The sequence below is a fragment of the Lates calcarifer genome, linkage group LG5, assembly GCF_001640805.2.
Source record: "Lates calcarifer isolate ASB-BC8 linkage group LG5, TLL_Latcal_v3, whole genome shotgun sequence".
In the NCBI taxonomy this organism is placed as follows: Eukaryota; Metazoa; Chordata; class Actinopteri; family Centropomidae; genus Lates; species Lates calcarifer.
In genome coordinates this window covers 1,778,576-1,805,873 of record NC_066837.1, presented here as the reverse complement: position 1 = coordinate 1,805,873, position 27,298 = coordinate 1,778,576, and the positions used below count along the sequence as shown (strand labels likewise).

The following is a 27,298-nucleotide window of genomic DNA, read 5'->3' as shown; positions in this document are numbered from 1 at the left end:
GGGAGGCGGCTCTGCGCCAAGCCCAGGAGGAGAAACACAAGCTCCAGATGTCGGTGCCCGGCATCCTCAACCCCCACGAGCTGCCGGAGGAGATGTGTGACTGAAGCGGCGGCGGCGGCGGTGGCGGCGGCGGTGACCGTGACCGGCGTGTACAGAACAAATCTGAAGGGGAAAAGGACAAAGAGAGCGAGGACACTTCCTGTTGATACATTTTCTTTTCAAGTGTGTTTGTGTGCAAGTGTGTGTGTTTGAAAAGAAGAATGAGGGGCCAGAGAAAAGGACCCCAGCACTCGGTTGTTCGTCGACCAAATCAATGTCAATATGTAAATGAGAATTCCTCCCTCCCCCTCCCTCCCTCCCTCTCTCACCCCTCCAGTTCCTTTGTTTAGTTTCCTACAGACTTCTTTTATATCGCGGTGTTTTCGTTGCCATCTTTTGTTAATTCTCTGCTGATTAAAGCTTTATGTTTGGCCACACGGTTCTTTACACCTGCATGAAGCTGAAAGAATTAAAGATTATTTTTAATCTCTCTTCACCTCCCTTCCACTCACCCCCCCCTCCCTCCTTGTTAATATGTACATATGATATTGAAACACTTGCAGTGGTTAGTTGACGGATTGCTCTGGTTTCTGAAGTGCCACGTGCACAGTGCAGGATGAATGTGATGCTCATGGGGTCGACATGAACTTCCCTGCTTCCTTTGTTGTCTTGTTTTGGTTTGTCAGTGTGTTTAGTGTTTGTTTTTTTTTCTTTATTTTACTCGGGGCTCCCTGAGCGAATCGGAGCTTCAGTCGGACCGCTCCACATTTGGATGAGAAGGAAGGCTGTGTGCATATCATCCTATTTGTAAAGCTGTCTTAGTACTCTGAGAATATAAAGTTGGCTATTTTTACAAATTTTACTGTGTTTCTGCTTCTTACTCAAATGTCCTGAAGGTCATGGAAAACCTGGAGAAGATGTAGGAATGTCACCGCTCGGTCTCCAGGACCTGAGGGTTGATTGTAAACGACATGTTCCACAAGGTCTCTGGAAAAAATGAGCGTAGTTTTTTTTCCTTATTTGACATTGAAGGAAAGTGGAGGGGGGCGGACTCCCAGACTGTAACTTCACTTCATTATTTACTGCAGCGTTGCATTACAGTAACTGCTGCATCAGAGCCTTCATTAATGTGCTCATCTATTATGACAACAAAATATTTGTCCTTGAATCAGATTGGTTTGGAAACAGACTCAGGTTGGCAAGATCAGTCAGGTAGAAAAACCACATGTAAAATAGAAAATAGAAAAACACAGTTCATCTTGGAAACATCCGTCAGACTCAGCTCTGATAGCGTCATGTGTAAAAACTACTTGGAGTTTTCATTTCCCCAACGTAAACCTAATGATGTGAGTCAGTTCACATGAGTTCTTTACCTGAGCAGCAAATACAGTGACATAAAACAAGTTACTGCACATTATCATCAGGTTTTAAAGCATGAAAGCATCAGTGCAGATCTACTAACTAAACTTGATTAAATGCAGTGGAAGCAGACAGGGCAGATGAAACACTGCAGGCTGCTCAGTGTGATGTTAGATGGATGTGCAGCTGGAGACAGGACTGTTTACAGCAGGTTCATCTGAGCTTTCTAACCTGCACACACCGAGGATTCATTACATTGGAGGACATAGGAACAGATGTTAACTAGATATTTCCTTTTTCCTCTGTAACCTTCTCAAAAAGCGCTTATAGATATAGATACTTATAGAATAAGACAAACGGGAAATAAAACACAGAAAAGACAAGTAAACCTCATCACATGATTTTGTAGTTATTTAGTTACGTGTGTATTTAATATACGTGTTTAAACAAAGACTTACGTGGAATTAGAGGTAAATAAAAACTAAGAAAGTAAAAACGAGCCTAAAACATCACATACAATAATATTAATGCTTTATTATTATTATTATTTTGTCAAATTAAGTTTTTGTGTTAACACTCGTCGTATTTTGTAATTGATTTAAAGTCCTGTACGGTATTTTCGCCGCTCTTGCCCTTGAGTTCACAAAGAAAGGTTGTAAACATAACTTAATTCTGTAAGTTCTCGCGAGACTAGCGGAAAAATCCGAACGGTGCGAAGGAGACACGACGAAAACTCCCGAACGCTGTACACGCTGTATCGCCCTCCCCTCCCCTCCTTTTTCAACATGGCTGCTGTGTCTACTCTCTCAAGTAACGCTCAGATTGGAGACTGACTCGAATTCTACCGTCCAGTGCCTCTTAACTTTTGGTGTACATCAACTTCGCTCGGATGCAAATCACGTTCTACACCTTGTTGTTTCCCCCGGTTTCATTTAGTGGAATAACCTTCACCAATCACCCCCTCCACTGGGCCTTTTTTACCCCAAAAACAACCAACTGCCAACCAACAACAGTTTCCAGTGCCATGGTTTGAGTTGGTGCACTCAGTTTTTCCTCTTCATGAACAATGTGTGAAAACTGCGCCGAGCTGGTGGAGGTTTTAAATGAAAGTAAGTAAACGAGTCGTTTTTTAAATATATATATTTACACCAGACTAGCCGCTTGATGTTAGCACCGCTGTCCACTGAAGCTGGATGGGAGCATGCTAGCTCGGCGGCTAGCTAAATATAACTTTGTGTGTTTTCTTGCTCCGCTCGCTTTTCCGTCCACACTTTGCGGCCACACGACAGTGGAAGTCACGACATTATGTGTGTATGTTTTACAGTCGGTGACAGTCAAAGTGTTGGGTGTCGGACCGCGTCGGTTTGATATGAATGCAAATGCCATTTTCCCCTTCCCCAGACTGGCAGTCAGCTTTTTTGGGGCCCTGTCTGTCAAACACTCACACAACTCACCACAGGCTAGCTAGCTCCCCCTAAACCTAACCACCTCCGTCCGTGTTGTGTTGTGTGTGTGTGACATTACAGCCGTGAGTTGAAACACCTCAGCACGGTTGGACACGGTGCTCGGGAGCGGGGTGTTGAAGGATGCCGCTGGTGCTAAAATGCGGGCTTGTACGGATTTGGAAGTTAGCTTAAGTTAGCTGGTTTGGCTAGCGAGGCAGCCTGACTTTGTTTGATGTGTTTGTCAGGTCAGTCTGCTAGCTGTCCACTCCGCTGCCACCCATTGTTTTGCGGACGGTCACATTCACACTTCAAAATGGCCTGCTAACTCCCACTGAAACCCCCAGGGCTAACACTACTGACACGGAGATGATGGTGGAGATTTCTCCTGTGTGTTTTGGCGAGTCTGTTAAATGTTAGTCCAAGCTAGCGGCAACTCAGCTAGCTTAGAAAATTAATGGCTGCAACGAGGCGCATATTTTGGCACAACGTTAATCCTCGGTAGCCCTGTGTGTCTTTTTCGGCAGATGTCCCGTGCACATTGTGTTTACTCTTTCTGCACGTTTCGGTGTGAAGAATTAATCCTAATCTGGCCCATTTCACCTGCAGGGCTAACGTCAACTTGAGAGCCAGCAAATGTAAATACAAGGTTGCCTTTATTGCTAAAACTTAGCCGTTAGTCCAGGCGGTGCTAACCAGGCCTTGCTGCTCTTCAGGGGTATCTGAGAGACGCCGGACAAAGCCTTTTTATGCTAAAACGCTATTTTTGAACCAGTTTGCATCCAGTGATCGACGGTTTATTTGTCGTTTTCCTGTGTGCGTGTCCAGTCTATTGTGTGTCATGAAGCTCCTCCTGCAGGCTCTGCAGGAATCCACCTGACTATCAGGGGCTTACTAATTCAAACTTAGAGGGCTACTAAAAAAAATCAAGCTTGTGTCTTTTAAACAAGATGGTTGTTGTTGTTAATGAGAGAATAAACGCTTATTGGTGTGCAGACAGGTATGAGTGTGTGTGAGTGAGTTGTGGCCACCTGTTTCTGTGTCAGGAATGTCGTTCTTATTGAACACTACATGGCCAAAAGTATGAGGACACCTGATCATTACAGCCGCTAAACATGTCATTCCAAATCCATGCACCTCTGTCTGCTTCCTATAACAGCTTCAAGTCTACTGGCTGCAGGAATCAGCTTTCATTCAGCCACGTTAATACAGGAGACAGCTGCATGACACAGTTATACAGACGTGCTCTCACTCTGCATTCATGTGAGTCAGGTGTCACAGGTGAATCTGTGGTTATCGCCCTCAAAGACTGAATATCTTCAGTTATATCAAATAATAACCAAGAACAAGCAGGTCTGTTTCTCCTGCTCGTTGTTTCTGTTCTCTCCTGTTAATGAGTCGGGTGAATGAAGTGTAAAAGTCAGTATCCTTAAATAATGTCCTAGCCTGTCCTCAAACTGTTGTTGAAAATATCACTGCACGCTGTAGGAGGAGAGAGCTCCTGACTCATGTTTGAATGAGCAGTTTGTCAGTTTCAGTTTGTTTTCAGTCGAGGGTTTCTGATTTATTCAAATCTGTTAGGCCTCACAGGTTCAGTCTCAGGTCTGTGTAGGTGTGTGTGTGTGTGTGTGTGTTTTGCTGATGATGCAGTCATTAGATAATTGTTTTCTAACTCGGGTATTTGTGGGAGTATTTGTGTATTTTTTTGGGAAATCCCAGGTCAGGTTATTTACTCAGTGATCGTTGCATCGAATGTGACTTTCATTTTCACCTGCGTTCGTCAGTGTGCCAGAAGTCAGTGTGTGGAAAAGTGTCGTCATCTGGGTGATAAAGGATGAAGTCAGATAGACAAATGTGTGTCACAGCTCACAGTCAGAGCTGAGTGTTGTTTGAGAAGTTTTAACACCAGGCCTGACTCTCAGTACCAAAATACAAACAAACGTTCCTCTACAAAAACAATAATAAAACCAAATTCACCAATGGTTCTTATTGGTTAAAGACGAAGCTTTAGAAGAACTTTAGCTCATTAGATTAACATGTAAAACCAGAATAAAAGGTAGATTTGAATGAGGTGAGTGGAGGCTGAGTATTATATATGTTGTGCTCCTCTTCTGTGAAGGTTGAACTCAGTCTTGTTGAACTCCTGTTTGTGTTGTTGGGTTAAAGCTGGATGAAGGTTAAAGTTTGCTCTGTGCTGACACTCCACACTCACTGTAGTTAATCCAGAGTCAAGTTATGAGACAGTAAGCTGACTGCTGCTGGGGTTTTTCCAGCAGAGAAACTGGTTGTAGTCTCGGGGACTCGACGATGCCCCCGTTGGGTTTAAGTTTTTACGACTTTACTGATACGAACGGGGCGGGTGGGGGTTTGACAGCGGGGTGCTGTCAGCTGCGACAGCTCTGTCTACAAGACTGACAGGTCCATGTGCCGTGTCTGTCGGTGACCTGTGACCTCAGATTCGCTGCAGCAGCGTGTGTGTTATTGTGTTCAGCTCGTGTTCGTTGCCAAAAATGTGAAGAGTTGCTGCTTTTCTGGAGCTTTGTCCCAACAACAACAATCAGTTTGAAGCTGTCACCTTGAGCTCTGTCTGACATTTCCTACTAAACAACAGCTGAGAGATTTATCAGTAGCTGCAGCCGTAAACCTGCAACAACTTCTACACAAAGTCTGACAGTGCATCACATAAATTTATCCTGTCTCCTCTGTTTACAGAGTCTTAAACCACACTCAAACTGAACCCCTGAAACAAGAGAGTTCATCTCGTTCCTGTCTCAGATAAAGATGTTAGCCTTGGAGTTGTAGTGGGTAAATAATGGGCCTTTTTCACTGAGACCAAACTGCTCTCACTTTGAGCCTTAGCTAGCTTTGCAAGCGTACAGGCAGCTATATGACAGAAGCTAAAACCAATGGAAGAGATGTCAGTGTCTGTGTCAGTAAGATATCTTTGTGATGGGACGTTATGAAAGCCCTGGTTCCCAACGACTCAACACGGATCCTTTACAGTCAAAGTTGTGATAGAGTTTGTGATTCACTTCTCCCTCTGTGAGTTTGGCTGCAGCAGCGACGACCTGCTGTTTTTCTTCCTCCTCCGGGTGGAAACGTGTGACATGGTTTCTCATAGTTTAGTTTGACAGTGTGGTTCTTGTTCCACCTTTTACGTTCAGATTGTGAACTGATTCAGAATCGTCCACGTCTGAATCAGGTTTTTCCTCCACCTCGACCCGGCACTGTCTCACATTACTGTCTCTGGAAATGTTTATTATTGTAATCCAGACGTTGTCTGGTGTTCTTTCAGGGAGTTTGAAGGCTTCTGCTGTCTGTAACAGGTAATTAAATGACGGACTGTCGTGCCACGTTTGCCCCTGTTTTCAGGGTCGAGCAGCTGGCTACAGGCGGGGTTTCAGTCTCCGTCTCAGGGAAGCTGCTCGGTCCAGGCCTCAGAGGAAGCTGCTGTTCCTGTGGAGGATTGTTGACTGTCTGTATAGATGATGTGTGGAGCAGATAGCAGGACAACCTTGAGATGCCAGCAGTGTGTGCAGGAGCTGGTGTTATGTAAAGTGCTGCTGGAGCACTGTGGTGTTCATTCCTGCTCTGCATGTTTTGTTTGTGGGGATGACGGCGTCGTTCAGTCGGTCAGTCAGTCGTCCATTTTGGTCTGGACTGAAACAGCTTCAAGAATAACTGGTGTTTCTCCTCAGCTCTCTGGTGTAAATGATTGATGATTGATTGAACTGAAATCGATTTTTTTCTGAGCAGTTGATTTGGTGAAATGCTTTTAAACATATTTCTATCCCAGTTTTCCACCTGAGGCTGAAGAATCAGCTGCTCAGTAAACACCTGTGGGCTTTTATACGAGTCCTGCACCTTTATATTTCTTTCCCGTCTGGACTGAATTCTCTGCATCCACCTTAAAACTTATCTTTTCACAGAAGCAAAGAAGATGAAGGAGAATTTGATTAGAGTGTTTTCTGTAGAAAGAGGTCAGAAACCTGTTTGTTTCTGCAGCTGAAATGAAGACTTTTTACTCTGTAAATGTCGTTTTTGTCGCAGAGACATTTAGAGGATATTAGAAGGATAAACTCTTCTGTACATCGCTGCGGTTTTTGTCATTTTACAGAAAAAATACATTTTTAATAACAGAACTTTTCACTTTTCTACAAGAAAGTAAAATGATGTTGTGTCAGATTTAAAGTGTGCTCCTCCAACTACATAATAAAAAGTCAAATTAAAATCCAAACTCTTATCCAAAGCAAATAAGAAGAAACTCTAAACGTGGGAGTTCATCTTTGACCTTTGAGGAAATGGAATCAAACCAGTGGACTTGTTAGAGGACGATCACGTCCTCCACAGCCCTTTAGATTTAGAACTGTGGTTCTCAGGTTCTTTGTTCACACAGGTGATGATCGTCTGTACCGTCTGTTTCCTGTGGGGCTGAACGATTCATCTAAATATGATTGAAGTGCAGCATGTCTGAGCCTGTGTCAGAGAGCATCTCTTTGACTGAGGTCTGAAGTCTGAAGTCAGCCTGTGTTTTTATTACTCCATCACAGCTGGAGTGTTCATATTTAAACTCGTCTGGTCTGGGTGAACCTCAGAGTCACAGCTGAGCTGAGGAGTGTGATCACAGAGTGAAGACGAGACGTCCTCCCCCTCTCTTTGTATTTATAGCCGAGCCGAGCCGCGGCCGTAAACTTTGGGGGGTTTTTGACGCTGGCACCAGACGACGAGCGCCCGGTTCCCTCGGCCCGGGCCTAGTCAGTCCCGGTCCACATGTAGACCTGATTCACTTGACTGTGGTTCAGGTTCACTGAGGGGGAAACCTGCTGCTGCCAGGCGAGCCAAGATGGCTGATTGAAAACTGTTGAATGCTGTTTTTTTTTTTCCAGATTCAGGTCAGCGATTCAGCAGAGACACTTGATTCCTCTGAAGTGGGTGTGACTGATGGCCAATACAATAACAGTAACTTTAGACAGACGCCGTCAAAGTCTGGTGTCAATATTTAATGTCTTTATAGGGGGCAGTCGCCAAGTCACAGCTCATCTGATACAGGCCTTTGATGCTGATCTCAGTGTCTGAGAGTGAACGTCGGGTAACGTCCTCTGTTATCACAACATCCTGAATCAAACGTCCTTTAAGGAGTTTCATATGAACTCAGTAGGAGTTTAATGATGACAAACGTCCTCACTCTCCTCTGGTGATACAGGAAGTGTGATTGGTTTGTTTACGCCGCCATGTTGAATGGCTCCAGCACCGATTTCAAGCCGTCAGAGTTCACTTCACACTTTGCATATATTACAAAATAAACTGATAGATAAACGGTACTGACCCAGCAGGTCTGAAATGCCTTCTATGAAAAAAGAACTGTCGTAATAAAAACCTGTAAAATAAACAGGATCTTAAAGGAAGCGTTTGATTCTTCCCATCCTGTTTTCTCCCGCTTGTTTCTGGCATGTTTTATGACAGTGATGTTTCTATCTCTCTCAGGATCTTTGGAAATCTGATGAAATGCTAAAAAGCAGTGTGGGGACATTTTGGAGTGATGCATTATGGGAAGTGTAGGCTCTGGTATTTGTGGAGTTGAGTCGGGATGTCGCTGCCTCGATTCTGACCTTGATTTAATCATTCATTGTCTTGTGGGTCCCAAACTTTGTGTACCTCTTTAACATGAATAACTGAGATGATCTCTCAGGTTTTGATATTAGACTCCGTCACAGATCCTCACTGAGGCAAAATATACAGTTGAACAACACAATAAACTGGGAAAGTTGACCCTAACAGTAACTAGGAGATGACCGACAAACTCTGAAAGATAGTCGTGCACAAATCAAAGCAGAAATGTAACTTTGAATTCATTAATTTAATTTTACAACTTGAGAAATAAACATTAAACGTGTTGTAACCATGAATCAAAGTGTGTGTTGATGAGACACTGGAGAAGTTTACAGCCAATCACCAGGTCGTCTGTGGTGCTGAGTCCTCTCTCTCTCTGCAGAATGAAGAGATGAGTGTTAGCTGCTTCCTCAGACGCGTCCTGCTGTCGTCTAACAGGTGTGTTTCCGTTGTTTCTCCTCAGTATCGGATGCAGACGGCAGCGAAGGCGGCTTCCAGCTGAAGAAGGAACATGCCCTGCGAGTGCTGGGCTACATCAGCTCCTGGACGCAGAGGTCAGTTTGACTCTCACACAGTTCATGTGAACTGAAAGTGTGAGTAAGCTAAGCTACGTTTTCACAGTGAGCTGCTGCTGTCTCAGTGGAAAAACCAAGAAAAGAAAGTGTTGAATTAGCTTTTAACAGACGTTTGCATTCACCCACACAAACAGCTGTTGTCTGCTCCTCACATTCTTTCACTCTTCAACAGGACTTTGTCACAATGACTTGGTGTGCTCAGGGTTTTCTTTGCCTCCCCCCTTCCCTTCCCTCCCCCTCCTCTCTCTCCTCATCTCTTTCCAAACCCTCACAATAGGGAGGAAATAGAAAAATCTCGTTCTACACAAACTGGAAAATCAATCTTGAGAGTTGATGTGAAGCAGAAACTCTGAAAATGCTGCTCAGGGGGAAGTTAATGACCTCCCTCAGCAACTGTAGCTGCCTTTGAGCAAGGCATTAAACCCCAGTGAAGCTTTGTTTGGTGTTTGTTTCTGTCTGTTTCTCTTCATCCAGCCCGACTGTTGTTTTTTAATATATTTGGTGTTTGAAGGCGACTGGAAGTCGCTGACACAAACACTCAGACTCTGCTGACTCATTCGTCCAGAGCCGATATTTCCTGGTGTCAGCTGCTGAATTTGTGAATGAGAGTAGTTCTTCCATCAGTGTGAACATAAAGAGGAGAGTCCATTCCTCTGTTTTCATCACACATTTCATGTTTCATACACGCATTCATACATACATTTTTCTCTTCATTTTTTGCCACTATTACAGAATATAAACCACTTCTTAAAGTTCTTTTTTTCTATATTGATTATTTATAAATACTTGTCTTCACTTTTTGCATTATTTCCTCTAACAAGCAGTTGTAGCTGTCTTTAAGTCATCATCATTATTATGATAAGCCTAATTATAGTTCAATAATAAAGAGGAAAGGAAAAAAAACTTTTCTTTTTGCTGTTTTTTTTCTGCACAGAGCAGATGTGACATAAACAACAGCTTAAATATAAAGAAAAGACAATGACAGGTACCTGTGATAATCAAATCAGGTGATATGGATAACATTTCTGCTGAGTGGAGCGTTTGCATTACACCTTTAATTTATATATTTATCTGTTTCATCTGGACAGAGCTCAAAGGTCAGAGTTAGTCCTGTAGGCTAATTTTCATCTGCAGCTGCTTCTGAAAGCGATGACCTGAAATGAAGATAAAGAGTAATTAATCACAGTTGTCTACAGATAATAACAATACATAATCTAATACAGTATAACAAACAAACAGGGCGACGCAGCACAAACATGATTAAGTTTCAACGCTGCATAAAAAGAGGTTTGCAGGCGAGAGAGAGTCATTGTTTTGTTGCAGAACGTTCATCTGTACTTTGAATTTCCTGCATGTTACATTTTCTGAGTTTTTTAAGCTAGTGCTCGTTATCCAAATTATCACAAATGGCCGTGTGCTTCAGTCATTCGGACCTCAACAGTCGCAGCTCCTCTTAGCGAGATCCTGGTGCGACTGGTTTGAGAGTAAAGTTTTTATTTGTGTTGAGTTTTTTTCCTCCTGTGTCTGCAGGCAGTGTCTCTGCTGCTTCAAGGAGTACAAGCACCTGGAGGTTTTCAACCAGCTGGTCTACGCCCTCATTAACCTGGTCATCGCCCAGATCAGCAGCCTGAGAGACCGCCTCTGCAGCGTCCAGGACCACACCCATAAAGGAGGCGGCGTGTCGGGGGGCGATGTGGCGGGCTCTGAATGGAGCGGCGGCGAGTCTGCGCCCGGGCCCCTCCCGCAGCCGTCCTCACCCGGGGAGGACGAACCCGTGAACGTGGAGAGAGACTCTGCAGAAGAGGATGCCGACACCCCCGACCTGAACCAGAACAAGACCCAGAGCCAGGGTCAGACTCAGGGGGCCAACCAGCAGGGTGAAGCCCACATGGAAGCACTGGGGCCTGGGGAGAGCGGCGGCGGATCAGGGGGTGGTGAGGGTGGTGATGGGGCCGGCAGCAGCAGTGACAGCCAGGACCCGTTCAGCTCCTGGACTACAGAGGAGAGGGAGAAACTGCTGCTGTGTGCCGCCAAGATCTTCCAGATCCAGTTCCCCCTCTACACAGCCTACAAACACAACACACACCCCACCATAGAGGTAAGGACCAGACCCAGAGCAGGCACCAAATACCCTCACACCAGCACCTGACCAGTGCCCGATGCTGGACGCTGGTGCTGATGTTTACATGTAAATAAAGAATATTTTTAACTGAAACGCATCAACAAACATTAAGACTAAGACAAATACAGACCAGTTCTTCATTCACACAGAGTCCTGCAGGAAACCAGGAAGTCAGTTAGCATGTTAGCATGTTAGCTCTTCCTGTTGTCAGTGTGTTCCTGGTTAAATGTCTGAAATAAGGTCTGTGGTTTTAACACAAGCTCAAGACATTTTCAGGTTTTATTCTCCGACATAAAATGGGTCAGTAAATCCCCCACTCCTGATGTTTGAAGCTTTTACGTGTCTTAAAAAAGGCGGTTGCTAACGAGTGTCTAAATGAGACTACAGAGGTTGTCGGGGACGTTAACATGAAAACCCATCTACTCACCAGTCCACCTTTACAGCCTCGTTGTGTTTCTACTCACGCTCTTTCAAACTCTCACTAACTTTCTAAGAAGAAAGGCTTTTGTAGAAGAGCTCAGAGCTAAATGAAATGACCAGTTGGAAGCTTAGTGGTGGAGACGTTGACGTCATGTGACCGTGGTGTAGTTGGTTTATAGCCTAACATTAGCTTCTTACTTCAAACATCAGAACAATGGTGTTCATCTGTGAAGATGATCTGATCAACTAAACCTGAAGGATCAGAAACTTTAGCTGCTCACTGTTTATTTTCTGGAATAATCCAGAAACACTAATGAAAAAATCCCACTGGCTTTTTGTGGAGGAACCAGACTGATGCTAACTTCTTTTTGTTACTTTGCAGTTAGCCATGTTAGCTGCTCTTAGTCGTTATGCTAAGCTAAACTAAACATCTTCTAAGTCTCCGCATAGTTCCCAAAATGTTGTACTGTTCCTTTAAGGGATCCTTATCATAAAATGTTTGTGTGACTGTGTGAAATAATAATCTGAAAACATCTCTTACACATCGACAGTGTGGGTGAGGCTCTGTCTGTTTCTACAAACTCTCAGATTTGTGCGACTGCTTTTGATCAGCTCAGACTCTGTGGTTTAAACACACTGACGTGTTGTAGCTTTTCTGCTGATAATACCAGAAAACATTCCTCTTTCTTTAAGCTCCTTTTGACATCCTTTAAATGTGGACTGTGGCCTGTAATTCAGAAACCTCTGAATTCATTAACTAAACAGAACTAAACCAAGCCTTGTAATTATTCTGTTTTCATATGATACAAGTTTTCTTGTCACGTAAAAATCTCTGAATCTTGTTTTCTTCTTTCTTTCAGGACATATCTGCTCACGAGAGCAACATCCTCGGCTCCTTCTGTGACATGAATGTAAGAAACTTTATCTTTATTTCTTTATTTCTTTTATTTCATGGCACCTACACCAGGAAGTTATCCCTCAAAAACATGTTGCATTAGAGCCGATTCAGTCTGATTATTTCACAGACAACACAGACTTCCTTGTTCGTTATTCTCCTGAGGACTAATTCACTCTTCACTTTGTGAATGCAGAGAAAGTGAAATCCGTCTCTGTCGCCTTGTTTTCATGAGAGTTATGTCTCCCATTTATCCCGTCCTGTGTTATTGGGAAGTTGCACGAACGGGCGCTCTGTCCAAACCAGACAGCTGCACTGCATCCAGAGCAAAGACAGAAAGGGAGGAGGGGGGAGGAGGGGGGAGGCAGGGGTGATGATGAATACTAGATGCAGGCCTGAGGCATGTTCTGAATCGCTGTAAGAGGCGAGGAGGACATCAGGGCTCCGTATGTGCCAAACAGCGTCACATGACCTCTGAGGAGACTCAGGTTTATTGGGCTCATCCTTTCAGTCGCATTAGCAGGTTTTTACACGAGGAAATGAATAAACCAAACGAGTCTCGTCATCGGAGCTGGACTGGAGGAGAGGATGACTTAGATGTTAGCTCACTTCCTCGAAAACCTGATTCCAGTCATCGGCATTCAGCAGCAGTTTCCTTTTTCTGGTTTCTTGTTCTTTCTTTTTTAGTGAAAACCAATCAAACAGTCTTCAGGTAATTATAAACCACGAGGTCCCTCTGCAGAAGTAAAGGAAAGTAAATAAAAATAGATCTTTATACTTCGTCTGCATCACGTAAAATAAATTCTAATTGATGCAGCGCCCCCTTGTGGCAATTCCAAATAAATCAATAGCTAGACATCTTTTCACCCGTCACTCGAGAGGATCTCTGTAACTGAATTTCTTCAGATTTGGTGCAAACGTTCAGTAGAAGTCGTGGATGAACTGATTAGATTTTGGCGGTCAGAGGTCAAAGGTCACTCTGACTGTCAGCTGACTTTTGTTCGAGTTATATTGACAATAAAACAAAGACAGAGCCGTTATTTTTCTGTTCTTTCCGTCGGTCGCTGGGAGAAGAAAGGCAGCGTTTTGCTCTGGTGGGAAAAACCTTCAGTGCAGATGTGGCAGTTAATTTCCTCGCAGTGTCGCACGTCGTCCATTGTTGCACCGTGCACGACGCAACACCTGATGGAACAAAAAGCACCTGAAACTGAAGAGAACGATCGCTGTGCTCTGCTGCTGCCTTCAGTTATGACTCACAGACTGTTTATATCACAGTCCTGCTTCATGATATTTGTTGTGAGAGTTTTGGGGTTTCTTCGGATTGAGTGTAGTTGTGTGTTTAGCTAAGTATTGTCCACATTTCCTGCCCTCTCTGGCTGTTTTTACACGTTATTACAGCGCGCCGAGCCTCATAAAGTCTGTACGTTCTCAGATGAAAATAACAATGCTTAGGAGAGGAATGCAGCGTTTATAAAATGTGTTAAGTGTGTATGTTGTTTGTTGGTCACTCAGAGACTGACTGACGAGTCTTAAACTCCAGGCTTGTGCTGTGAATTTGGTTTGGTTTCCTGCAGAAAGATGGAAGTTACTCGCCCACAGAGAGCAGTTATGTGCCCCCTCCTCCTGTGGATAAGCTGCGAGCTCGATGGCTTGTGCCTTCCCACCGTAATAAAGTTTTCATTAAGCTCAGGGACGAAGGGTTTGGGACAGGATTAAGAACAGGCTGCGTGACAAATGGAGAAAAAACAAGTGAGGCTGGACTGCTTCGAATAAAAACCATCAGTTTACAGTGTTTTCACTACAAAATAACTGAGATACAGAAAATAATTGATGCACATTAACAGGAGACGTTGACATGACATGGTTTTTGTTTTTACATCAGTTGCTACTTACTGCACATTTTTACTGCACCAAGACATCCAGAGAAAATCATCCTGGCAGCAAAATGAAGGCTCAGAGTTTCTAGTTTTTGCTGCTTTTTCACAGATAAATAATCAGATTTTTAAAGGTCAGTTTAAACTAATTGTCTTGTGGATTTCACGTCTGAATCTAATCAAATATTTGTCACGGTTGAGGGGAATTGAGGACGAGCACAGCCCAGAAAATGCCTCTGATTGTGGATCATGACTTTCTGATGTTCTCTTTCCCGACGTCGGCTCAGGACGTGGAGGTGCCGCTGCATCTGCTGCGCTACGTCTGTCTGTTCTGCGGGAAGCACGGCCTCTCCCTGATGAAGGAATGCTTCGAGTCGGGCACTCCGGAGAGCCTCCCCTTCCCCATCGCCCACGCCTTCATCACCATCGTCTCCAACGTGAGTCCGCCGACCAAACGCAGCTGTACGGCCATTTTGGAAGCGTGTGGCGCTGTCAGACTTGTCCAAGGTTTTTCATGATGTTTCTGGTTCTTGCCCACAGATCCGAATATGGTTGCACATTCCTGCGGTCATGCAGCACATCATACCGTTCCGCACCTACGTAATACGGTGAGTTTACACCAACAACTGCAGTTTTAACAGAGGCCACAGTTTGATTTAATTAGAGGAACAAAGTCACATGCATAAAAGTAGATGTTTAAAAAGAAATAAAACAAAATGAAATTGAGTAAAATACTCCAAATGTAAGAGAAAACATTACAGTTATTAAATGACTCAAATAAAAGACAGAAAGTGACAAAGATAAGAAATAATTTCCAGTTCAGGGAGAGGCAGGACGCCCAGCGGACTTCACCTGACCACTGTTCAGAAAATAACATGGAAGTGATGTCAGACCAACAGCAACAAAATATATGAGCAAACAAAGAAAAAGAAAATGGATTACACCGTAAAATGTAGAAACAGTTACCAGTACATCGAGGGACATGCACCTGTCTGCGTACAGGTGTGCTCAGATCACCTTTTCTACATCTGTTCTCTGGTAAAAGTCATTGAAATTCAGCTGCCTCTGCAGTCATGATCCTCTGTTCAGCTGCTGCAACAGAAAGAAAAAAGAAAAAGAATGTTTTTCCAGTTTAACTCGGAGCTTCTGCACACTGCCTGAGGCCTGTGTTAGAGTTGACTGAGTAGCTGCCATTTTGCTGAACACCTTATTTTTCTTCTCTTCTCTGCCCAAATCAGACCGAGGGCAAACATGAAGCTCCTGCACAGGATTGTTGACTTTCTGAGTCAAAACAGAACGAATGGAAAATCTAGATTTGGTCACTGTGATCTGTGTCAGATATTAACATCGTCTTTGTTTCAGCTTTTTATTAAAAGCTTTGGGAAACTGTGAGTATCCGCGGTGTCGTCGTCTCCAGGCAGGATGCGATGGATTTGATGTTCGCCGTCGTGTTGAAGCGAAGGAAACGAGACGTGGTCGATTCTGTCTGTGTCTCAGTCGGCCGGTGCACCCCCCCCCCCTCTCTGCCTCTCGTGCTCTCTCCACCAAATACCAAAGTGCTGCACGTTAGTTGCTAGGAAGAGCTTCCGTCACCACGGCAACAGTTGCCAGGCCCTCCAGTCAACCTCTCCTCACATGACCCCGCAGGGAGGGAGGGCTGGTCATGTGACGCAGGCTGGCTGATGCTCTGCTGCTTCACTGACTCTTCTGTCTGACTGAACAGGGACTCTCAGCAGAAAACCTCTATTGTAATGAGAGATTACCGTTAAAGGAGCATTCCCTGATTTTATTCTGACATTTTATACCAGCAGGCGTCCACTCAGATCACTGATGATGATGTTTTTGGAGGTTTAGGTTTTAAAAAAATTCAACAGTTCATGTTGTTATCAAAGATTAAGATTTAGTTTTTGATTAACAGCGAATACATGCACAGCTGCTCGGAGTAACAAGATCAGGGATCAGGTGGTTCACTGTGGCAGTAAAGCTGCACATGAAACACAGAATAAGTCTGAGAAACACTGAAGCTCACACACAGGCTCAGTAAGTTAAGATTACTGTGAAACTGAAACAGGCCGAGGAAACACAAGCAATGATTTTATATAATATGGACTGAAACGACCAGTGCTCTGGTTTAAATCAGAAACCACCTGAGCAAACAGTCAACAGCAGCTTTTATTCATGCCACCTGTCTGTCTCTATGGCACAAAATATTGTACAGATACAAGGTAACCTTAGGTGCTTCAAAAGGCATTTTAATTCATAAATCTAAAAATAAAGCCTTAGTTGGTATTAAATGTCTGAAATCAATCTTCAAAATCAAAATCCAAGATCTTAAAAAATGCTAAAACATTGACATCTGTTTTTAAAATAATTCACAGAGCGCCTCAAACATTAATGTCACATACATCAGGATAAAGAAACCAACAACCAGCGCTCAGAGCAGCTGCACTGTCTGCCAGTGTTAAACCAAGATTTCACAGCAAGACTGAAACCGCTGCTGGGCAGAGTCAACAAGGCGACAAACGAATCTCAGTCCTGAATTTCATTTGAGGAACCCTGAGATGTTTTGACCCTGATTTTTCCTTAAATGGCAGCATGAAGTTCACATTTGTGCTCTTATCTCAGCAGCTGTTGGGTGAATTGTCATGAAATCTAGTTCAGGTGTTCATGCTCCCCTGAGGATGAGCTGTGTTGTCACATTCGGTGATTTCTTGACTCTGATCATCCACTGTCTACCACCTGCAAGCTGCAGGTGACACGACGGACCTGTCATCCAGTCAGAGTATTGTATTGATTTCAGGGTTCAGTCCGGTTTACATCTCGGTAGCTGTTTGTCCTTTTAAATCTCCTTTGATCAGCAAAACACAAACCCCCTTTAGCAGCAGCTGTAATCTCCCAGCTCATCAGAAAAGATCTGAAAACCACAAACTGAGTGAGCTCAGAGTGAAGCCGGGATGAGTCAGCAGCTCTGTGCTGTTGATCAGATATCTCTGTGTCCTCCTACGCACGGCTGGAAAAGGAATGTGATTGAAAATCAATCTCAAAGATACGAATGAAAGTTTTTCACGCCTTTTGAAAAGTTGGTTTCTCAGAACAAACGTGAAAACAGCGCGCACGCTCGGAGCCGTCAGGTTTCCTTTAACCATCAGGGGTTTTAAAAGGTGATGATGTGGGCGAATTAAACACTCTTTCATTATCACAGCTGTGATGTGTCCTGGCATGCTGACCTCAGTCGCTCATATTCTTCCTGGTGGTTTTGTGCTGTAGAGGAGTGTGAAAGTGTTTCAGCTGAATGAATACAGCGACAACTTTGGACTGAGAATCACAGCGTTAGGAGAAAAACCTTCACATAGTTTGTGTGTTTGTCAGATGTAAGCACAGTGTTTCATTCCACCTGAAGCTGAAGTTTTTCCTGTGAATGTTAGTAAATCATGGACTGTGTCTGCAGGTATCTGTGTAAGCTGTCGGACCAGGAGCTGCGGCAGAGCGCGGCGCGCAACATGGCCGACCTGATGTGGAGCACGGTGAAGGAGCCGCTGGACAGCGCGCTGTGCTTCGACAAGGAGAGCCTGGACCTCGCCTTCAAATACTTCATGTCCCCCACGCTCACCATGAGGCTGGCAGGACTCAGCCAAATCACCGTGAGTCACTCCTCACACACGACTCAGCTCACACTCACGGTTAGGCTGACGTGGACTCCTGTAGGTCTGGGTTTACTCTGGACTCTGGTCCATCAGACACATCTGTGATTAAACACAGGAGCAGCTTCTTTACAGTTTCTGTCACGTACAACCCACACTGACCTTCACCAGAAGATTAAAGTATTTTCATTTAACAAGATGTAAGAGTTTTAAGAAAACCTCTCCTCTTTGCTCAGTGTGGAAATCTTTTCAGATTTGCTTTTCTCTTAGAATTTTACCAGTAGTCGGGCAAAACATGAACGTTTGTCTTGGATGTGGAGCCAGAGGAAAGTTCATGTTTCAAAAATCAAAAGCATGCAGTATATCCTGTACAGTGGCCTCTTTAGGACATTTCACACTCAGCTTGTGAGGCTCAGCTCTCCTTTGTCAGTCTGCATTTAGAAGCAGAGTAGCTGGAGATCGTACCTGCTCAGGTGTTCAATGTGAAATGAGCCTGATTTTAAGGTTAAATAGCTGAGTAATGTCGCTTTAACATCCCACAAACTACTCCTGTAATGTTGACAAGCTGCTGGTGTAACATTTTAAAAGAGGACACAGATACTAATGATATCCAGAGAACGGATCAGACGTAATAACAGAAAATAAAAACTGAAATCAACGTGTGAGAATTTGTGCAAATGTTTTCATTAAAGTCTGCAGCGTGTTAACACGTTAGCATTTTAGTTTGATAATTAGCATGTTAGCTTGTATGAATGAAAAGTGTTAACGATAAATAAGAAATACTGAACATTACACCAGATTTCCTGATATGTTTTAGTGGATCTGATCAGTGTTAACACGTCTGACCTGTGTCTGTAGAAAGGCTGCTGCTCTGTTTGATCAGTGTTGATAATTACAACCACACACCAACAGCTTTCTTCTCATTTGAATGTTTTCTTGTGGCTCTTGTTCAAAGACGTCTGATGTTTTATTCCCGTTTTCTCAGAATCAGCTCCACACGTTCAACGACGTCTGCAACAACGAGTCTCTGGTGTCCGACACAGAAACGTAAGTCTGCTGAAGGAGATCAGGTGCCAGTAAATCTACTTTAGACAGTAACTGGCTCTGCTTTGAATAATTGATGATATAATGGCATTTTATGTTATTGATAACAGTGGAACACCCGTCAGAGCCGGCAGGGTTCGCTGATAGTCCTTTAGAAAACACTGTGTTGTCTCGTCAGTAATCCTGTTACTGTGCATGAGTGTGATAAAATGACCAAAGAAGAAGAAAGACATTTACCCGCCGCCTCTTTTTACACCTGTTGGCGTAGAAAAAACAAACAGGTGTACATCCATACTTTCAATAAGCTCCATGTCCTGTTAACCTGTCACTGAACCCGTCTCACTCTCACCCTCCAGGTCCATAGCAAAGGAGCTAGCTGATTGGTTGATCCACAACAACGTGGTGGAGCACATATTTGGACCTAATTTGCACATCGAGGTGAGACCTTTGACCCCGTGCTGTTAACTGACAGCTCATGTAGAAATATTAGATGTTGGGATTTTCTCCTGTTTGTCACAAGGATTAATGTTCCTTGTGTAACTTGGATGCAGACTGATTCTAGATCGGAGGTCGTTTTATTTTCTCCCTGCACGGCTAACCTGAGCACTGTGTGTGTGTTTTCCAGATCATTAAACAGTGCCAAGTGATCCTGAATTTCTTGGCTGCAGAGGGCCGACTCAGCACGCAGCATGTGGACTGTATCTGGGCTGCAGCCCAGGTAAGACGGGACAGATTTACACCTGACTGTACACAGCTTTATTCCACTCCATTAAACTGTTTGTTACTCTGTGGAGCCGCAGCGTTAATCATCACATCAGTAATGCCACTGTGATGGATGAAAACAACAACGTTGGCTGTCGTAGCTCATTTGTAATAGTTTAAAGACTCGCTTTAAATGCAGATACACACACAGAATATGTTGGTTTTTAAGGATAGCTCTGGTATGTTTGAACCTGGGTCTTATTTCCCTGTGTGAGCAGGTGTAAATGATTAATAGGGACAAACATAATCTTATTATAAGTGTCTGACAACTTTATGAACAGGATTCCTACAGAGAAAGATCCCTTTAGTTTAACCAGAAACATCACTGCATATCAGTACCAGACTCCATTGAGAAAAACAGGAATTTTACTGAGCAGAACACAGGAGCTGCTCATCTGTTGCTGCCTCTGTCATTTCAGTGTGTCTGTGTTACTGTGTGGTACTTTTTACTTCAGTAAAGTATCTGATTACTTCTTCCACCACTGAAAGTCACGCAGCAACACAAACACACTAACAGATGGAGGCAGTGGTATTCCAGCAGCTCCTGTGTTCTGCTCGGTAAAATCCCTGTTTTTCTCAATGGAGTCTGGTACTGATTTAAATCTGTTTCTGGATCTGGTCTAGGTTCAAAAATACCTATACCTAATTATCCTTGAAGTGTATGTGGTATGTCATCATATATATATATATATGGAAAAAAAGAAAATATATAAAGAAATAGGTAATGTTATGATTTTCTGCACCAGATTATGAGGAACTCTGTGTTTTCTTCTTCTTCTCAAACATAACATTTGTTTGTTTGTTTTGTGTTTTAGCTGAAACATTGTAGCCGCTACATCCACGACCTTTTCCCTTCGCTCATTAAAAACCTGGACCCAGTGCCTCTCCGCCACGTCCTCAACCTGGTGTCTGGCCTGCACCCGAGCGCCCACACCGAGCAGGTAAAATAAATAAATAAATAAATGATCTAAGAAACCCCCCAAACACAGTGAACTTCACCACACTCCTGTGCCTCCCTCTCTGCTCAGACGCTGTACCTGGCCTCCATGCTGATCAAGGCTCTCTGGAACAACGCCCTGGCAGCGAAGGCCCAGCTCTCCAAACAAAGCTCCTTCGCCTCCCTGCTCAACACCAACATCCCCATGGGCAACAAGAAAGGTCAGCCTGGGTTCATTTCAGTGTGAAGCCTGTGAAAACAGTGGTATGATATGTTCACAGGCTCTGGAGAAGCTTTGTCAAGCCAGAGAAAACTATTTAACTGACAAGGCTTTAGTATCTGAGGTTGGGGTTGGAGACAGGACATGTATAAGAGGGGTTATAGACTGAAGGTGTCGGGTTAGAAAGCAGCCATGGAGGGTCTAATAAAAGGTTCTAGCAAAGGAAAACTCTGGGATTTTTCAACCTTGGTTTTAAAGTCTCTTTTTTTGTATAAATCTGCAAAGTGGTCAAACAGTGCAATTCTCCACCTCAAAGTACGTCCACTAAAGATTGTTTCTCTAAGCGTCTGACAACATTATGGATAGGATTCCAACCTTTTATCACCGAGTCAGATCCTTTTAGTTTAACCAGAAACATCTCTACATATCACTACCAGACTCCATTGAGAAAAACAGGGATTTAACCAGGAGCTGCTGGAATACCACTGCCTCCATCTGTTAGTGTGTTTGTGTTACTGTGTGACTTTCAGTGGTGGAAGTAAGTAATCAGATACTTTATGAGTAAAAGTACCACACAGTAACACAAACACACTAACAGTGGTATTCCAGCAGCTCCTGTGTTCTGCTCTGAGTAAAATCCCTGTTTTTGTCAATGGAGTCTGGTACTGATAAAACAGCTGATTCTTCTTCAATAAAAAGCTCTGTCTCTGACTCCTGAATCCATAATGTTATCAGACACTTGTAATTTTTTTTGCAGGTATCATTTCCTTCCTTCTTCAGGAAGTCCCTCTCAGTATATAGGTCCTGGTTCTCAGTCTGTCTTCTTGTCTGGTCTCAGGTTCACCAGCTGCCAGTCCAGACAGCAGCGACAACAGCGACACTCAGCACAGCGGAGGCAGCGACATGGAGATGGACTGATCAGATGATGACCGGCAGCAAGAGGAGTCAGCAGAGGCTGTCTGACACGGAGGTACACTCAAAGATACCAGACATGTCAGGCTGAATTCTGGGGTAAACGTGTGAAATGACTCTGATTTCTGTGGTGTCGTCAGGAGTCGATGCAGGGCAGCTCAGACGAGACGGCTAACAGCGTGGAGGAAGGCAGCAGCGGGCCGGGCAGCAGCAGCGGCCGCAGCGAGGCCTCCAGCAACGAAGCCGCCTCCAGCCGAGCCAGCCAGTCGGCCGGGAGCCCCGGCAGCGAGATGCACTCCGACGACATGGCGGACAGCGAGGCCTTAAAGGAGGAGGAAGAGGACGACGAAGAGGAAGACGACGAGGAGGACGACGACGAAGAGGAGGAGGACGAAGACGAGGGGAACCGGTCGGCCGCTGAGGGCGGGCAGCAGAAGGAGCCCCGGGAGCAGACGGAGTCCAGGAAGAGGAAGGCCGGGGAGGCGCTCGGCGAGGGGTCGAGTCAGGGGGCGGGGCCCAGCGGCACAGGGGGCGGAGCCAAACCCAAAGGTTCTCCCCTTCAACCCAGAGACTTCTGCTGTCATGGTCACAGCAGCTTCAACATCTTTAGAGGGCCGGATGAGGATGTTGGACGCCTGTTCTGCATCGTCGTCCGCTCGACCCGAGGGGGCCGAGCCCCAGCAGCAGCCCCCAGACATCGGCCCCTCCCAGATGGTCCAGGGGCCCCAAGAGCCGCCCTGTCTGCCACGGCCCGGGGACTTCCTGGGGGAGGCCATGGGCAGCGAGCTGTTTAACTGCCGTCGCTTCATCGGGCCCCAGCACCACCACCACCACCATCATCACCACCACCATCACGAAGGGTAAAGCTGCCATATACAGCTCAGTAAATACAAACAAAACCTGTCCTGAGGTTCATTCCCAAGAAAGGAAATCAGTGGCTCATACAGCTGGTCATGTTCAGAGAACATAACAGGAGCTGAGAATATAAAGGCTGTCAGAGGAAAGCTCATTAAAATGACAGGAGTTCATCCTCTGGGGAGTTTGAATTTCCTCATTATTAGGGTGCGTGAGCTATCTTGTGTGCAAAGTAGACTTTTTCGGGCTAAAGACGATGGTGGAGCAAATTAATGAGAGTACGAATGAAGAGGGTTTATCCTCTGAGAAGTAAGAACACGATAAGGAAATTTAATGGTAGCATTTCTGTGTTTCATGTGCACATTTATGATGTTGTAGAGTGATGGTGTTGCAGGATAAAAGGTCTGGGCATCACCAAAAAGTAGGCGGCTTTAACCTCTGGGGACCATGACTATCCACAGCAAATTCTACAGAAATCCAGTCATTAGGTTTTGATTTTTTGATCTTGTATGAAATGTTTTGCTGAAATCAGTAGCTCATAGTGGTAACGTTTATAGACCTTAAGCTAAAAATTTAAAGGTTGTCCTCAAAAAGTGATTCCTCTGGGGAGTTTAAATTTGCACATTATTAGTGTGCCATTTAGGTTATGACATATATTGTGCCCAAAGTAGATTTTTTCCTGACTAAAGATGATGGGAGGGCAAATTTCTGAGTGTCAGAATAAAGAGGGTTTATCCTCTGAGGAACAAGAATATGCTCAAGACATTTCATGGCATTCCTCCTGTAGCTTTTCTATATTTTATGTACACATATATGATAATTTAGCATGATAGTGTTGCTGGATAAAAGGTCTGGGCATCACCAAAAAGTAGAAGGGTTTAACCTCTGGGGACCATGAACACCCACAGCAAATTTTACAGAAATCCAACCACTGGTTTTTGATATCTTGTATGAAACATTTTGCTGAAATCAGTGGCTCGTACCTAAAAAAAAAAAATGCTCCTCAGGGTTTAACATCTGGGGACCATGAATTTGCACTCAATATGTCGGTTAATGTTAATGAATCACCTCTCTGCTCTCAGACCCATGGTGGAGGACATGCTGAGCGCCGACGACGTGAGCTGCAGCAGCTCCCAGGTCAGCGCCAAGTCGGAGAAGAACATGGCCGACTTTGACGGCGAGGAGTCAGGGCTGCGAGGAGGAGCTTGGTCCAAATCAATTCCCACGCCGAGCTCAGCTCACACCTCCAGCAGCACCTCCCCAACTTGGCCTCCATCTACCACGAGCACCTGGTGCAAGGTGAGCCGCGCTCCCAGCCTCGAGAAGCTGTTTTTTCACCAGTACTTTTGTTGCTTTAAGACTAAACGATGTTCATCTGCGCAGGTCCAGCTGTTCATAAACACCAGTACTCCAGCAGCCACGCTGTGACCGACATCAACCTGGACAACGTTTGTAAGAAAGGCAACACTCTGCTGTGGGACCTGGTGCAGGACGAGGACGCGGTACAACTCAAAACTCTGCTCTCCGACTTTTATTTCTAGACATATCTCAACATTTTAAGTTCACATACGTTCGTAGACGGCGCTTTAGCAACTAGAAAACTTTCCAGAGTCACAGAGTTTCCTAACAGAAGAGTTTTAATAACGAGAGCTGGCTTCATTTGTGGTCGTAACTGAATTATTTAAGTGTGTGTACATACACTGAATATTTAATATTTTCATCTCTGACAACCAGAGGTGATAATAACTTTTCTTATTAGAAGATTCATCAAAGTATTTCCCAGAAGCAGCACGAATTAAAAAAAAAGTCTAAATGGGAAATGAGTCCGAAACTCTGCAAAGTTTAATTTTCAGCTTTGGGGTTTTTTTTTTTTACCTGTGGGATCTTATTTCTAATTTGTCTGTGTGTGTTTTTTTTAGATCCACCTGTCTGAGGGTTTGATTAATGAAGCAGAGAAGCTGCTGTGTTCGCTGGTCTGTTGGTTCACCGACAGGCAGATCCGCATGCGCTTCATCGAGGGCTGCCTCGACAACTTGGCTCACCACAGGTAAGACTGACCCCACAGGCAGAGACTTGTGAAGTGAAATAGTTTAAAAAACATTGCATCTTTTCTCCCTGTTTTTGATCCTGGTCTTTTCATCCTCCCTTAGGTCGGTTGTGGTTTCCTTACGTCTACTACCGAAGCTTTTTGGCACTTTTCAGCAGTTTGGCTCAAGCTATGACACTCACTGGATCACCATGTAAGTAACATCTCCTCCTCAGATGAATTACTTAAAGTGTAGATCAGTGGAAAACAGAAAGCCTGTCCGTTTCCTCATCCTCGTTGTGATGTCCTCTGTTCTGTCAGGTGGGCTGAGAAAGAGCTGCACATGATGAAACTGTTCTTCGACAACCTACAGCACTACATCCACGAAGTCCGTGAACAGCGGCACAAGTTTGCACTGTGAGTCTGTCGGCCCTTCACCTCCATCACGTCCACACAGTTTAGGTTCATTACAGCAGGTTTGGAAGAGATACACATGGATTAAAAACAAGACTTAATAGTTATTTGTTGTGATTTCATCCCAAAAGATAAACTGCTTAAACCAGGTTTTAGATTTAAGAGTTAAAGTACTTGTTTTTGTCACTGACAGGTCGATTGTTATGGATATTATTATTACAACATTATGATACAGAGACAGAGCTTTTATTAAAGAGCCTTATAATTTAACAAGATACAACCGTTTTATCAGTACCAGACTCCATTGACAAAAACAGTAAAATTCTCCTCAGTAAAATGACCTGTTTTTGTCAATGGAGTCTGGTAGAGATAAAACGGTCTGGTGGCTTTGAACATAGTGATAAAACAGATGTTTCTGGTTAAACTAAAAGGATCTTACTCTTTAATAAAAAGCTCTGTCTCTGATTTTGGTTCCCATCAATCACTTACACCCAAGAACGTAGGTCTAAGTATTTCAGCTAAAGTCTGACTCTTCTCTTCTGTATGTCGTCGCAGGTACAGCCACAGTGCGGAGGTCCAGGTCCGTTTGCAGTTCCTCACCTGTGTCTTCTCCACACTGGGATCTCCAGACCACTTCAGTAAGATTCAGCTTCACTGATTCGACTCGGTGAACAAACTGATTCCTGGATTGATGATCAGTGTCGATGGCATCTGTGCAGTTAGCAAGTCGTAAAGTCAAACTGAGGACTCAGAGAAGTTCAGTGTGCTTTTTAAAACCGGCCAGGAGCAACGTTAAAAAGATCTGATTTGTAGTAAATGAGCTTAAATGTACAAAAGCAGGTCTCTGGTCGTTTTGCTTGGCGCTGCCATCAGGGGTGTATTTCCCAAAGAGAAGCATATTTAACAGTAGTCTGGGAATGAACTCTCGATGTGCGTCTGGTTTTTCTGCGAGTCTTCAGGGAACGATGCTAAAATAGACCTCATTATGCAACCTGAGCTGCCCTACTGAGAACAATGCTCCCGCTGTCTCTCTCTCTCTCTGAGAGAATATTACATAACACTGATGAGGACAAAATCTAACCCGTATCTGGTAGTAGTTTACCACATTTAGCCCAGTTTGATCACCCACGACAAACACTTAGCTTTCATCTAAATTTAGCTGAGTATTTAAACCACACGTTAGACAGTGAGGAGAGAGTTTGGGAATTTTCATTCCAGACCTGGAAAGTCTGTGAGCGTCAGGGATGTGACTCTTGCAGAAAAGCAGCATTTAGATATGGGAGATTGCTTGAATTGTTCACGTCTGATTTGGCTTTTTCTTCTGATTCCTGGTTGTTCCCAACTCATAACTGCATTTTAAATCCCAAGTCATGCTCCTTCCTTTAATCTAAGATAAAAAAAATCTGTAAAATATACAGGCATGTGAGAAATTAAAGGAAAAACCAACATAAAGTTTCTTAGTAAGAAGCTTCAGTCCTTTTCTTTGACCTGAAACGTTCTCTCTCTCATTTAATCCTCTTGCTCTTTGCTTGCATTTATCCTGGAAGTGGAAGAATTTTATCAGGGAAGCGTTTGACTGAGCTGTCCTGTGTGTGTTTCCGTCTCCCTCGTCAGGGCTGAGTCTGGAGCAGGTGGACATCCTGTGGCACTGTCTGGTGGAGGACGCCGAGTGTTACGACGACGCTCTGCACTGGTTCCTCAATCAGGTCCGCAGCAAGGACCAGCACGCTATGGGCATGGAGACCTACAAGCACCTCTTCCTGGAGAAGGTAAAGACGAGGACGCAGTTTGAGACACGTCTGACGTCAGAAACGAGCCTTAAAGTCAGGATACGTCCACACTAATTCATTTGGACATAAAACGACTTTATTCAGTGTTTTAATCAACAGTGAAAACAATAACTCCTGTGAAACTCATGATGCCAGCTGGACGTTGTATGAACACTCGTAGCATGGACGAGATATTCTGATAGAAACCAAATGTTGGAGATCATTTCGTTTGAATGAAACGTATTGTGTTGACGTAGCTCAGTTACAGAATTTCTTTGTCTGATTTCTTTATATTTGGAATTGTGAATGTTTTGTTCTTTTCCTCGAGTGTTGGTAGAATCAGTTTCTCGTGGATGGTCTGTGTATCTGGAGTCTATCCCAG

General features: G+C 44.2%; 2 protein-coding genes across 2 annotated transcripts in view; both read left to right on the top strand.

The window, feature by feature from the left end:
* Positions 1–896, top strand: part of xpo1a (exportin 1 (CRM1 homolog, yeast) a) — a 13,825-nt gene extending 12,929 nt beyond the window's left edge. The window contains exon 25 of the mRNA XM_018675052.2: positions 1–896. This exon is cut by the window's left edge and continues 43 nt beyond it. Coding sequence (XP_018530568.1) covers positions 1–104 — 104 coding nt within the window. The 3' untranslated portion in view covers positions 105–896.
* A 1,264-nt stretch (positions 897–2,160) lies between these two features.
* Positions 2,161–27,298, top strand: part of usp34 (ubiquitin specific peptidase 34) — a 49,262-nt gene continuing 24,124 nt past the window's right edge. Inside the window, 24 exon segments of the mRNA XM_051070904.1 lie at positions 2,161–2,507; positions 8,914–9,004; positions 10,556–11,123; positions 12,428–12,478; positions 14,624–14,773; positions 14,877–14,944; positions 17,785–17,977; positions 18,963–19,024; positions 19,378–19,459; positions 19,647–19,739; positions 20,599–20,724; positions 20,812–20,941; positions 21,779–21,855; positions 21,857–21,910; positions 21,993–22,390; positions 22,392–22,712; positions 23,790–23,898; positions 23,901–24,006; positions 24,091–24,209; positions 24,627–24,754; positions 24,858–24,947; positions 25,055–25,150; positions 25,703–25,785; positions 26,762–26,916. Of these exon segments, the coding sequence (XP_050926861.1) occupies positions 2,465–2,507; positions 8,914–9,004; positions 10,556–11,123; positions 12,428–12,478; positions 14,624–14,773; positions 14,877–14,944; positions 17,785–17,977; positions 18,963–19,024; positions 19,378–19,459; positions 19,647–19,739; positions 20,599–20,724; positions 20,812–20,941; positions 21,779–21,855; positions 21,857–21,910; positions 21,993–22,390; positions 22,392–22,712; positions 23,790–23,898; positions 23,901–24,006; positions 24,091–24,209; positions 24,627–24,754; positions 24,858–24,947; positions 25,055–25,150; positions 25,703–25,785; positions 26,762–26,916 (3,393 nt within the window). The 5' untranslated portion in view covers positions 2,161–2,464.